Source organism: Equus quagga, chromosome 1 (assembly GCF_021613505.1).
Source record: "Equus quagga isolate Etosha38 chromosome 1, UCLA_HA_Equagga_1.0, whole genome shotgun sequence".
Taxonomy (NCBI): domain Eukaryota; kingdom Metazoa; phylum Chordata; class Mammalia; order Perissodactyla; family Equidae; genus Equus; species Equus quagga.
In genome coordinates, this window is record NC_060267.1 from 53,272,951 (window position 1) to 53,288,309 (window position 15,359).

The 15,359-nt window shown below is 39.6% G+C and overlaps 1 protein-coding gene across 1 annotated transcript in view; it reads right to left on the bottom strand.

The window, feature by feature from the left end:
- DYRK4 (dual specificity tyrosine phosphorylation regulated kinase 4) overlaps positions 1 to 15,359 on the bottom strand; it is a 50,728-nt gene that overhangs the window by 23,755 nt on the left and 11,614 nt on the right. Inside the window, 1 exon segment of the mRNA XM_046642003.1 lies at positions 2,713 to 2,755. Within this exon segment, the coding sequence (XP_046497959.1) occupies positions 2,713 to 2,755 (43 nt within the window).

The following is a 15,359-nucleotide window of genomic DNA, read 5'->3' on the forward strand; positions in this document are numbered from 1 at the left end:
GCATGCACATGCACACACACATTTCTTTGCTTTGTCAGCTGATAGGTCCTAAAAGAAATAACACCCCAGTAGACAAAGCACACCTAGCACTCAGATCTTGGCTTCTAATACCACTCTCCAATAAGAGGAACCAAGGCTCCTTGGAGAAATGAGTGATTCTAGGATTGGGGCAGAAAACGTCCAAGATCAGCCTACAGCATCTGGTAGTGACAGAAAGTAAGGAAGTGCTCAAAAAGAAAAAAAACCCCACAGTGATGAAAGTATGTCACAGGGGCACAGGAGCCAACTCAAAGAGCTCCCAATGGCCAAAGCTGAAACAATTTTAGCAATGAAGTAAAGTAGTATTGAATTATAACTCAAAGTATAACATAAATATCCATGAGTCCACACTGATGTAAATAAAAGGCTGGATAAAGAAATAAGTAGAGGAGAAGAGACAAATCTCCCACGCAGAAGAATTCCTAATAAATGATACAGATATTCTGGCTAGTGGAGGCAGGGCACCACTGCCCACTCCTCACGCGTGGGCTGTGCACAGTGACTGGTTTCCAAAGAGTCCAGCATGGAAGGGGAAAAGAGCAACTTCACCGCGAAGAAACCAGACACACACTGCCTCAGCCGGGCGACCCAGTCAACACTGACAGTCATACACCATGTTGATAGTACGCACTGCTGATCTGATTGAGGAAAATGGCACTTTATCTCAGTGGTCTTCCTCCCCACACCTAGAAATCCAATCTTATCATGAAAAAAACAGACAAATTCCAATAGACAAGCAACCTACAATATACCTGACCAGAATTCCTCAGAACTCTCAAGGTCACCAAAAACAAAGAAAGTCTGAGAAACTGTCACAGCCCCGAGGAGCCAAAGGAGACATGAGAGCTAAATGCAATGCAGTATCCTGGATGCGATCCTGGAACAGACAAAGGACATTAGGTAAAAATTAAGGAAATCCGCCTAAAGCAAGGAGTTTCATTAATAGTAATGTATCAACATCAGTTCATTAATTGTAACTAATGCAACATATACATGTAAGAAACTAATAATAGAGGAAACTGGTGTGGGGTGTGGAATGGTATATGGGAACTCTGTACTACCTGCTCAACTTTTCTGTAAATCTAAAACTGTTCTAAAAAATTAAGTCTATTGATAAAACTCCTAGGAAGAGTGGCTGTCAGAAGGGTTGTTGCTTATGACACAGTATAAACTGGTTCTATGTGGTCCAAAGGACAGAATCAGGCCAAAGTGTGGAATTTATAGGGAGGTAGCTTTTGGCTCAATAAAAAGAAGGATTTTCTAAAGTTTAGAGCTTTCCGAGAATGACATGGGAGTCCTCATGAGGTAGTGAGCTCTCTAACCCCGGAAGCGCCAGAGTCCACCTAATGAGCTTCCGTGAGAAAAGGGCATGGAACTGGGGGCTGAGCAAGATGTAACCTCCAAAGTCCCATATGTAAGATTCCTTCAAATGACCCCTGGGAGTGTGTCCTGAATGCAACCTTCATCCTCTTGTGGAACCAAGACTGAGAACCGTTGTATAGAACAGTGCTTCCCAGCCTTTGTCACATCGTGCTGCACATAAAAAATTACATTTGTATGACAACCAGAGGTAAAGAGAGGCAGTTCACAGCCAGATGCTACCAGCCCAGCGTTCCAGCAGCCCCAGGCTGGGCCAGACCACCGAGGGTGGAAGCCTCTACATCTCTGCATGGCCATACCCCGTGCATGGACACCAAGATGCTGCACAAGTTTATGAACTTGCTGGCTGTTTGTTGTCTCTAGTAGCTTCCTCAAGAGGCACACAATGCCCCATAACAACTCTTCATTCTGCTCCAGCACCCCCAGGAGGCAAGAAGAAGAAGGTGTGATCTCCAGTATTCACTGTGGTGAAATGGAATCTTTCCTTGGACACTGAGTTTCATGACATTGATCTGTAGTCCCTTACTGACCTCTGAGCCAATATAACAGGAACCTCTTTAATCATCTTGAGCTCTGTGTCCAAATTTAGACTCCTCAGTGTAATAAAGATTTTTCTCATAGGAAGATTGGCGATTCCTCTGGAGAAGGAATCTTCTGGAGAAGGCCTCTGCAGGCACCAGGAGACAAGGCAGGGCATCAAGGAAGCCACCAGGGCCTTTCAGGACTCCTTTCTGTGTTCATTACAGCTCTCGGAGGCCTCCTCAACAGCCAGAACACAACTGTGAAGCTCCTTTATTTTCCAGACTTTTTGTATGAATAGACACTGCTTTTATGATTTAAAAATACCATTATTTAAAAACAAAAAATATTACAACAGAGAACTCTAAATGGCTCAGTGCAGTGTGAAGGGGAAAGACAGTAACCACTGCAGGGAGCACTATTTGCTGGAGAGCCAGGAACAGAGTGAACCAGACTTGAGAAGAGGCCGTCAAGGGACCTGGACTCAGCCACAGGGCACGGACACCACACTACGTGGACCAGAAGAAGGGAGGGAGACCCCATGTTCACAAGTAGGTTCAGCTTGTTGAGATTCTTCCACGTCTAGGCCCACATTTGAATCTCAGGAATCCCCTGGGATCTTTGGCTATGCTTGTTGTCGCTGGGTGATAGACCCAGAGGGTCCGGGCATGACACCAACATGTATGGTGACAAAGCCACTGATCAAAGGCCTCGAGTTTCAGGTTCTGACCCCGGGCCCTTCCGCTGGCTCTCTTGGGCCTCTGTCTTCTGAACTGGAGAACTGAAGGCTCTTGGGTTCTCACACTTCTTTTGTTTTCTCAGCAGAAAAAAAAAAAAAAAGAAAAAAAGAAAATTCCATCTCACTGCTTTGCAAAAGCCAATTCACTTTCTCAAACAGAAGCTGAGTTCAGCTTGAAAGCTGCTGCAAGGAAGGCGGGAAAACTGAAACCCAGCTGCCCCAACCCCCACCCACATCCCAGGCCTTCGTGCGAAACAGCTGCACAGGTGCCAGACTGTTCCAGTTATCGGTTCCTGTGACACGGCCTCAAGGATTCTTCCAGGAACACCTCCTTCTTGTTTCCCCAAGCCAGGAGGACACTGGCATCACAGCGCTGGACAGACCTTGGAGATGCATGCATTCTTAACACATTTACTGGGTACATCCACATGCCCGGCAGATCACATGACCCGATGGTTTTCGAAGTTGTCTGAAGACCTTTTAAAATACAGAATCTCGGACCTGACCCCAGACTCCCTGGTGATGGAGCCCTTAAACCTGTATTTTTAAAAGAGCTCCCCAAGTGAGTTCTGTGCAGCCAGATTTGGGAGCCACATTCAAACGCAATCCCCTCCTTTGGAATTAATCTCTGCCACCCCTGAATTTGGTTTCCCTTTACACCATTCTCCCATTACCCACTCCCCCTACCACTTCCTCCCCTCCAAACCCTTGTCGTTCACCTGGTGACTTCACCCACATTCAAGCCTCAGCCAAGGCACCTCTTTCTCCATGAAGCCCCTGTGACCGTTCCCTCTGGCATTTGTAACCCTCCTGCTACCCCACACTTTGTACTTGCTCCTATCACAGCACCTGCAAAGGGTTGTTGCGATCAGTTGTTTTACATCTGTCTCCTTCTGACGGACTATAAGACTCTTTAATAAAACACCTGGGTTTTATCTCAGAATCCCGAAGCCTAACATGGTATCTCACGCGTAGTAGGCACCTAAATATATGCTAAAGGAAAGGACAAAGGAAAGGAAGAGAAAGAGGAAGGGAGAGCCTGAGGGAGCAGGAAGCCCAACTCTTGTCCTCAAAGATCTGAAATGACCCTACTAAGCAGCCCTAGAAGACAGTTAGCTCTGACTTCAGCATCCCCTCCCGGTTGGTAGTCCACCCTTTCTTTCCCCAGTATAGCCACATTCCCACTCCAAGTGGCTTCCACTCGCACCGGGGATCAGTGCGCTCCTGCTCCCTGGCACTTCCTTTTGGAGGGACAGCCTCCGAATCAGCTAATTCACATGAGAATCCTCCTGTCCGTATCCCCGTCTCAAAGACAACTGCATTTTCAGAGAGGATTTTTAGAAAAGGGATGGCTTTGTCTTAAATCAATGAATCTCTCTACTCAGAGAAGACTTTCCAGCACCGGGGAACTAGATAAAAGAGTTGCTTCATTTTAGGAAACAAGGCTTCACAAATCCTATCAGGCAGGAGCCCCGTTCCACCACGAATCACGCTGACATGTAACTTTTATGTCAGAATGAAGGAAAGAGGTACATAGGGAGGTGAAATCTCTAATTCTGTGTCCTGCATCAGCGTCCTCTCCCTGGGGTCCCCAGATTGGTGGCACTCTGCCTTCCCCTTCCCTATTTTGTATTCTCATCATGCCAAGCCCCCACCCCCAACATGCACAGTTTACCCATGGGTCACAGGGGGGTACATTTCCTGCCCCCTCACTCTGAAAGCTAAAGGATAATAGGCCTGGTGCCTATGTAGGGCTGGTTAGAGCAGAACCCTGAGACACACCACCTCATCTTATTACCTTGGACAGAATCCTGGATGTCCTCATCTATAACGTTCAGCGGAGAAAGCAACTGGGTTCTCAGCAGGCATCAGGGCCACCCAGGTCCCCTGACCCTAAGTCACACAGCCTTTTCGGAAAGGCACACCTCCGTCGAACAACCCCGCCCCCATCATACCACACAGAAGATTTTTCTGTTTTCTCCTTGTCTCTTCCTCCTCCCCATTAAAGAAAAAGTAATCCCCAAGTGCCTAGTCAAGGTTGGACGGGCAGATTAAGCTCAAGTTCTGTGATATCAAATCACAGCTTCCCCCTTCCAGGCTCCCTTATCCCTTCCCAGAGGCCAGAACAACCTAGAGTTCAAAACAAATGCCTTAATGCAGAGAGAGGGTGTGACAAGGAGAGAGAAGAGAAATCTTTGGGGATTCTCTACAGAGCACAACAAGTTCAATGATTAGGTCCAGCAGAGCATCGCAGAGAGCTGGGAGAAAGAGGGAGGTGCCAAGTCTCCTCACATCTCCAGCTAAGGCAGTAAGCTGCTAACTGCACAGACCTTAGGCAAATTGCAGCATCTCTCCCACTGCCACTTCTAGCTAAGATTCTGCCTTAAAGCCCCTTCGCTGTGTGTGAGGAAGCCCAGGATGCCAAGACAGAGGCAAGCAGCCTCTTGATTACACTCATAGCCACACCTGGACTCTGGAGACCCATTAGCAAAAGAAACGTGGCCAGTGACTTGGGAGGACCAGGTTTGCACTCCACTGATGCAGTGTCCTCCCTAGGGCCCTGCCCACCAGGCTATGTCCCTGGTGACGGTGGAAGAAGGAGGCCCTAGCTGTCCGTAGGGCTTGAGGGAAGGGCAACAGCACAAGAGTGAATGCCCGGATGCTTGGAGCTGTTTTCTAACGCGCTTAGTGCACAGCCTCAGGGGAGACACTTCCCCTTCTAGACCTCTGGATGGAGAACTTGGAAAATCACGGCGCTGGAAGACACCTTAGGGAATCTAGCAAAATGCTCTCATTTTACAGAAGGAGAAAGAGAGCCTAAGGTTTACACAAGTGACCTGTCCAAGATAACATAACCATATTAAACCTGAGTCTAGAATCTGTGCCTCCTAGTGCCTTTTTACTGTATCATGCTGCCATTGGATGATCCCCGCTGACCTCATCTGTGTTCTGTCATGAATTGTCATGAAACTGGGAAGGGATTATAAAGCATTTCCCTTCCAAAGCTCGGTAATTAAAAATAAGATCATGTTTTTATCGTAATGGAGCCTGGATATAGCTGACAATAGATAGAAGAGTCAGAAAGCAACCATTTTTTTCTATAAATTAGACACTAAATGCCCTATAATATAAAGCCGATTTATGCATCACGTAGGAGGGTTAGAGTAGATGATTTCTAAGGCTCTATTCCCATTGACTTAGATTTATTCAATGCATTTGCATATGTCATTGCTTCTGCCTGAAATGCTCTTTCTCCAGCTCACCATGCAGCCTCCTTGCTCAACTCCAGGGGCATCATTCACTTTGAAAAAATCTGAAGTATGTGCCCTGTAAGTACGCCACTTGTTGGGCCTGGAGCTGACTGGCACATCAGTGAAGCATGATGCTGTGCCTGGGCATTAACTAACGGCTTAACGAAACTTTCTGTAGACTCCCAGAGAACGTTGTTTCCACCTTAGTGAAACATGTTTCCCCCATGCCTTACAGTCTCTTGTCTATTTACATGTTTATTTCCCCCACTAGCCTGTAAACTAGGCAAGAGGGAGATGTATATTGTTTATTTTTGTGTCATCCCAGCACCAAGGACAATGTTTGGCCTGAAGTTGGCTCTCAAAAAACACTTGTGAGATGATTTATGAAAGATTTCAGCAGTCGAGGGTCTTTAAGTCTTCACAGGATAGAAAAAGTACATGGACTTTGGAGTCAGACAGACTTTGACTAGAATTCTTGCTCTGCTACTCGCTAGTTGTGTGACCTTGGCAAGCCATTTACCCTCCCGCAGTCTGTTTCCCTTTCTGCAAAATAAGACTAATAACCTCACAGTAAAAAAACAAAAAACAAAAAGTTACAAAATACACAAGGAGACAAGGTACTGTAAGAACTAACAAATCTGGCCATGCAAATGACCAGATTTAAAAATGAACAAATTAGAACTTTGAAAAATATGTAAAAATTGAAACTTAAAACTTAATGAGCGGGCTTAATAAAAGATTATACATAGCCAAAGAGAGAATCAGTGAACTGGAAGAGATAGATTTGAAGAAATTATCCAGCAAGCAGCAGAGAGAGATAAAAAGATGAAAAATATGTTCAGAGATCAGAGACATGGAAGATAGAGTGAAATCTAACATATATCTAATGAGAGTTTCAGAAGGAGAAAAAGAATACAGTAGACATAAAGTCAAAATGGGCTCATAGAATTTTTCAGAACTGATGAAAGACAAAATTATAAACCTTCCAGAAGACATATCTTTATCTTTATGATTTAAGGGTAGGTAATGATTTCTTAAAGAAGACAAAAAGTGCATACTGTAAATTTACCTACTTTTAATTAAGAACTTCTGTTCATCTAAAGACAATATAGAGATTAAAGACAAGCCAAGATAACATCAAGGTTGCAGGATACAAGATTAACGTACAAAGTCAACTGCTTTCCTACATACCATCAATGAACAAATGGAATTTGAAATGTAAAAGACACCATTTATATTAGCAACCCCAAGAAATTCGAACACTTAGATATAAATCTAACAAAATATGTACAAGATCTATATAAGGAACACTATAAATTCTGATGGAAGAAACAAAAAAAAATCTAAATAAACAGCAATATTTTCCATCTTCATGGATAAGAAGACTCAATATCATTAAGATATTAGTTCTCACTGAAAACTATAAGACACTGATGAAAGAAATTGAAGAAGACACAAATAAACAGAAAGATAGTCCATACTCACGTATTGGAAGAATTAATATTGATTAAATGTCCATATTACCTAAAGCAATACAGATTCACTACAATCCCTAACAAAATCCCAATGGCATTTTTCATAGAACTAGAACAAATAACCCTAAAATTTATATGAAACCACATATAAGAGCCTGAATAGCCAAAGCAATTTTGAGAAAGAACAACAAAGCTGGAGGTATCACATTTTCTGATTTCAAACTAAATTATAAAGCTATAGTAATCAAAACACTATGGTATTGGCATAAAAACAGAAACATTGATCAATGGAACAGAATAGAGTACCCAGAAATAAACCCACGCATATATGGTCAATTAATTTATGACAAAAGAACCAAGAATACACAACAAGGAAAGGATAATCTGTTCAATAAATGGCGTTGGGACAGCCACATGCAAAAGAATGAAAACAGACTCCTATCCCACATCATACACAAAAATCAACTCCACGTGGATTAAAGATTTTAATGTAACCATAAAACTGCAAACATGAAACCATAAAACTCCTAAAAGAAAACATAGGCAGTAAGCAACTCCACATCAGTCTTGGCAATGATTTTTTTGGATTTGATACCAAAAACAAAGGCATCAAAAACAAAAATAAACAAGTGGGACTACATCAAACTAAAAAGCTTCTGCAAACAAGGGACATCATCAGCAAAATGAAAAGGGAACCTATGGAATGGGAGAAGATATTTCCAAATCACATACCTGATAAGGAGCTAATATTCAAAATATATAAAGAATTCACACAACCCAGTAGAGAAACAAAAGCCCACACAACCTGATTAAAAAATGGGTAGAAGATCTGAATAGACATTTTTCCAAAGAAGATATACAAATGGGCCACAGGCCATGAAAAGATTCATAACATCACTAATCATGAGGGAAATGCAAATCAAAACCACAATGAGATACCACCTCACATCTATTAGAATGGCTATTATCAAAAAGACAAGAAATTACAAGAGAGTATTTATTCAAAGAAAACAAAATCACTATCTCAAAAAATTTCTGCACCCCCATGTTCATTGCAGCATTATTTACAATAGCCAAGACATGGAAACAACCTAAATGTCCATCAAAGGATGAATGGATAAAGAAAATATGGCATATATGTATGTGTATATATACACATATATATATACACATACATACACATATACACATACATATAAATATATATACAGATATATACATACATACATATACATAGACATACATGTGTATATATACACATATATACATATATATGCAATGGAATATTATTCAGCCATTAAAAAGAAGAAGATTTTGCCATTTGCAACAACATGGATGGACCTTGAGGGCATTATGCCAAGTGAAATAAGTCAGGCAGTGAAAGACAAATGCTGTATGATCTCACTAATATGTGGAATCTGAAACAAACAAGCAAATTCATAGATACATACTGGTGGTTCCCAGAGGCAGAGGTGTGGGATGGGTGAAATGGGTGAAAGGAGTCAAAAGGTACAAACTTCCAGTTATAAGGCAAATAAGTCCTGGGATATAATGTACAGTATGATTATGGTAGTTAATGATACTGTATTGTATATTTGAAAGTTGCTAAGACAGTGGATCTTAAAATTTCTCATCATAAGAAAAAATTTGTAACTGTGTCATGTTAACTAAACTTATTATGATAATTATTTTGCAATACATACATATATCAAATCATTATGTTGTACACTTAAAACTAACACAATGTTATATGTCAATTATATCCCCAAAAAACAAAAGATATTAGCTCTTCCCAACTTCATCTATGAATTCAGTGGAATCTCAATTTAACTCCTATCAAGTCATTTTGTGGATATTGAAAAGCTGATTCTAAAGATCACATGGAAAGACAAAAGACCCAGAACAGCCAACACAATACTGAAGAATAACAAAGTTGGAAGACTGACACTACCCAACTTCAAGACTTACCATAAAGCTACAGTAATCAAGACAATGTGGTATTGAAGAGAGAATAGGTAAATAGATCAATGGGACAAATAGAGGGCCCACAATTATACCCACACAAATAAAGTCAACTGATCATTGACAAAGGAGCAAAGTGAATTCAATGGGGAGTCTCTTCAACAAATAGTGCTGGAACAATTGCACATCCACATGCACAAAAAAGTGAATCTATATACAGACCTTATACCACTCATAAAAATTAACTAAATGGATCATAGACTGAAATGTAAAATGCAAAACTATAAAACTTCCGGAAGACAACATAGGAAAAAATCTAGGCAACCTTGGGTTTGGCGATGAAAAGCACAATCATGAAAGAAAAAATTGATAAGTTGGATTTCATTAAACTTAAAACCTGCTCTGAAAAAGACACTGTTAAGAGAATGAAAAGACAAGCCTGAGACTGGGAGAAAACATGCAAAACACAAATCTGATAAAGAAGTTGTATCTAAAATATACAAAGAATTCTTAAAACTCATCAATAAAAAATGAATCCAACCTAAGAAGATATATACAAGATCTATATGAGGAAAATTATAAAGTTCTGATGAATGAAATCAAAAGACTAAATAAATGGAGAGATATTCCATGTTCATGGATAGGAAAACTCAATATTGTCAAGACGTCAATTCTTCCCAACTGAGTCTAAAGTTTACATGCAGAGGCAAAGACCCAGAACAGCTGACACAATATTGAAGGAAAAGCACAAAGTTGGAGAACGGACACTATCCTACTTTAAGATTTACTATAAAGCTACAGTAATCAAGACAGTGTGATATTGATGAAAGAATAGACAAACAGATCAATGGAACAGAATAGAATGCCCAAAAATAGACCCACATAAATATAGTCAACTGATCTTTGACAAAGGAGCAAAGGCAATACAATGAACCAAAGATAGTCTTTTCAACAAATGGTGCTAGAACAACTGGAAATCCACATGCAAAAAATGAATCTAGGCACAGACCTTACACACTTCACAAAAACTCAAAATGGATCACAGACCTAAATGTAAAATGTGAAACTATAAAACTCCTAGAAGATAACATAGGAGAAAATATAGATGACCTTAGGTATGGTGATGACTTTTTAGATACAACACTAAAGCACAATCCATGAAAGAAATATTGATAAGCTGGACTTTATTAAAATAAAAAGTTTCTGCCCTGTGAAAGACAATCTCAAGAGAATTAGGAGACAAGCCACAGACCTGGAGAAAATATTTGCAAAAGACACTTCTGATAAAGGACTGTTATCTAAAAGGTACGAAGAACTCTTAGAACTCAACAATCAAAAAAACAAACAACCTGATTTAAAAAATGGGCCAAAGACCTTAATAGACACTTCACCAAAAAAGACATACAGATGCAAATAAGCATATGAAAAGATGCTCCACACCATATGTTACCAAAGAAAAACAAATTAAACAATAAGATACTACTACGCATCTATTAGAATGACCAAAATATGGAACACTGACAACACCAAATGCTGACAAGGATGTGGAGCAACAGGAACTCTCATTTATTGCTGGTGAGAATGCAAAGTGGTACAGCCACGTTGGAAGACAGTTTGGTGGTTTCTTACAAAACTAAACATAGCCTTACCTTATGATCCTGCAATCATGCTCCTTGATCCAAACGCGCTCCAAAGGAGATGAAAACTTACGTCACATAAAAACTTGCATATGGACATTTATAGCACCTTTATTCATAATAATCATATATTATTTATATTTATGTTATATATTTTATATTTGTATAATATTAAAAATATTATACAAATCAATAAAAAAGACAACAAACAGAAAAATATTTTAGCAAAAAAGACATTACCAGGCACTTCACAGTAGAGGAAATACAAATGGCCAATAAACACATGAAAAGAGGTTCAATCTCATTAATAATCACCAAAATGCTAATTAAAATATAAGATATTGTTAATAATATTGTTAATAATAAGATATTGTTACCCACCTAATAAACTGGCAAAAAATAAAAAGCCAAACAATATCAAGTGACAAAAAAGATGTGGAACAACTGGAACTCATACATACTACCCTTGGCAATGTACATTAATACTGATGTTTTAGAAGATAGTTTGTCATTATCTGGTAAAGTTAAGCATTTGCATACCTGGTACCCAGGAATTTTCCTCCTAATTGTGTGCCTTAGAAGCCCCTGCACATATGAACTAGGAGACACGCACAACAACATTCACATTAGCACCGTTTTTAATAGCAAAAACACAAAACAAAAACCATATGCCCATCAACTGTAAAATTGATAAGAGGTAGGATATGCCTATACAATTGAATATGACAGTGAAATTGATTTATAAACAGGTTTCCAAGAACAGAGGTGATATTCACAATATCTAAAGGGCACAGGCACTGATCAACCAGAACGGAAGCCTGATCAATCCAATGAAAGTCAGGCAAACGCAGCACCAGTGTATGCTAGCTTAGTACTGAGCTAGTGAGCTGCAGAAGAAATAAATAAAAAGTGAGTTGAAGAAGAAAACAGAACAGTACGATTCCACATATATAAAAAACAAAAACATGCAAAATTAAACAATACATAGTTTAGAAGGTTCAGAAACATTTAAAGAAAAGCAATGGGTGGGGAGTCAAGATGGCTGCATAGGAAAATCCTGAGCTCACCTCCTCCCATGCACACACCAAAGCTACAGCTACATGCAGAACAGTTTTCTCAGAAAAAGACCTGAAAACTAGCAGAATAGCTCTTCCACAGCAGAGGATAAAAAGGTCACATTAAGACTGACAGGAGAGGCAGAGATGCCATCTCACCAAAAGCCCCACCCCCAGCTCAGCAACCCATAAGCAGAAGGGATACCACAAACACAGAGCCTCCACCTGAGGAGCAAGAGGTTTGAGTCCTACATCAGGCACCTCAGCCCTTGGGATCTGCACCAGAAAGACAAGTCCCCAAAATGTCTGCTTTGAAAACCAATGGGGCTTAGATCCAGGAGACCAAAGTGCTGTAGAAAACTGAGACTCCACTCTTAAAGGGCTCACACACAAACTCACTTGTCCCAGGATCCAGCAGAAAAGCAGCAGTTTGAAAAGTGCATAGACCATTATGTTAAGGAGATTAACTAATCTTAAAGCATCTGCCAGAGGGGCAGGGGTCTATTGGAACTCTCTCCAGGGATGAAGGTGCTGACAGGCATCATTTTTTGCACTCTCTTTCCACCTCGCTAGCACCACTTGCCCCACCCTGATGTTCTCCTGCAGCCCTGCCCCATCAAACCTGGAGAGTATGTGCAGTCCACACAGGAAATGCCCCTTGAGTGCCTGGCACTCTGGCCAGAGGGGCTTGTGTTTCTGGGCCCCATGGGACTGAAACAATCAGAGAGATAGGTCTTGGCAAGCTACCATCCCCAGGGCACTGCACAGACAACAGACTGAAACACACTCCCAGTCTTCCTGTGATGACTCCTTCTAGACTGGAAGAGATAGCTGTTTTGCTGAATACACAGAAACAAACACAGAGGGTCAAGCAAAATGAGGAAACAAAGGAATATGTTCCAAATAAAAGTACAAGATAAAACTCCAGAAAAAAACCTTAATAAAATGGAGACAAGTAATTTACCTGATAAAGAGTTATGGTATATACAACAGTAGTCCCATAAGATTAGTACTATATAGTCTAGGTGTGTAATAGGCTATACCATATAGGTTTGTGTAAATAAACTCTATCATGTTCACAAAATGATGAAATTGCCTAATAATGCATTTCTCAGAACATTTCCCCATTGTTAAGCAACACATAACTGAACAATAACTGAACTAAAAACACACTAGAGGGGTTCAACAGCAGACCAAGTGAAACAGAAGAAAGGATCAGAAACCTTGAAGACAGAGCAGTGGAATTCACACAAACAGAGCAGCAAAAAGAATTTTAAAAAGTGAAGATAGCTTAAGGGACCTATGGGACAAGATCAAGCGGAACAACACTCAAATTACAGATGTCCCAGAAGGAGAAGAGAGAGAGAAAGGGCAGAAAACTTATTTGAAGAAATAATGGCTGAAAACTTCCCTAACCTGGGGAAGGAAACAGACATCCAGATCCAGAAGCTCAGAATTCCAAATAAGGTGAACCCCAAACGATTCATACCCAGACATCTTATAATTAAAATGTCAAAAACTAAAGATAAAGAGGGAATCCTAAAAGCTTCAAGAGAAAAGCAACTTGCTATATACAGTCAAACCCCCATAAGACCACCAGCAGATTTTCCAGCAGAAAGTTTTCAGGCCAGAAGTGAGTAGCATGATATATCCAAGGTGCTGAAAGCAAAAAACTTCCAACCAAGAACAATCTATCTGGCAAGGTTGTCATTCAGAATTGAAGTAGAGATCAAGAGTTTTCTGACAAGCAAAAACTAAAAGAGTTCACTACCACTCAACTGGCCTTACCAGAAGTGTTAAAGGGACTCTTTTAAGCTGAAAGGAAAGGACACTACTTAGTAACAAGAAAACATAACATAAAAAAGACTTACGTTTATCTCACCAGTAAAGGTAAATATACAATGAGGGGGGCAGACTAATCAATTGTAAAACTAATATGAAGGCTAAAAGACAAAAGTAGTAAAAATAACTATAATTATAACAATTAGTTAAGGGCCACACAAAATAAAAAGATATAAAATCTGATATCAAAAACATAAAATGTTGGGGGGGAATATAGAGTTTTAAAATGTGTTCAAACTTAATTTGCTATCAACTTAAAATAGACCAGCATATAAATAGGCTAATATATGTAAGCATCGTATTAACCATGAAGCAAAAATCTATAGTAGATACACAAAAGATAACAAAAATGGAATCTAAACATAACACTAAAGAAAGCCATCAAACCACAAGGAAAGAGAGCAAGAGAAGAAGAAAGGAACAGAGAGGAACTACAGAACAGCTAGAAAACAATTAACAAAATGGCAATAAGTACCTACCTATCTATAATTACTTTAATGTAAATGAACTAAATTCTCCAACCAAAAGTCATGGAATGGCTGAATGGATTAAAAATACAGGACCCATCTATATGCTGCTTACAAGAGACTCACTTCAAATGTAAGTACAAACATAGACTGAAAGTGAAGGGATGGAAAAAAGATGTTTCATGCAAATGGAAACCAAAAGAAAACAGGGAAAGCTATACTTAGATCAGAGCAGACTTTAAAACAAAGACTGTCTTAAAAGACAAAAATGGGCATTACATAATGATAAAGTGGTCAATCCAATAAAAAGATATAATATTTGTAAATATGTATGCACCGAACATAGGAGCACATAAATATATACAGTAAATATTAACAAAGCTAAATGGAGAAATTGACAGTAATATAATAATAGTAGGGGACTTTAATACTCCACTTACATCAATCGATAGATCATCCAGACAAAAAGTCAATAAGGAAACATTAGCCTTAAATGACACGTTAGACCAGACAGACATTATAGATATAAACAGAACATTCCACCAATAGTTTCAAGTGCACATGTAATATTCTACTAGATAGATCATATGTTAGGCCACAAAACAAGTTTCAATAAATATAAGAATATTGAAATCATATCAAGCATCTTTTCACACCACAATGGTATGAAACTGGAAATCACACACAAAAAGAAGACTGGAAAAATCACAAATATGTGGAGATTAAACAACATGCTACCGAACAATCAATGAGTCAATGAAGAAATCAAAGAGGGAATCAAAAAATATCTTGGGACAAGTGAAAATGGAAATACAACATTCCAAAATCTACTATAAAAGGTAGGTTCATAACAATATACAGGCCTACCTCAAAAAGCAACAAAAATCTCAAATAAACAATCTAACTCTACACCTAAAGGAACCAGAAAAAGAAGAACAAACGAGACCCAAAGTTAGCAGAAGGAAGCAAATAATAAAGACCAGAGCAGAAATA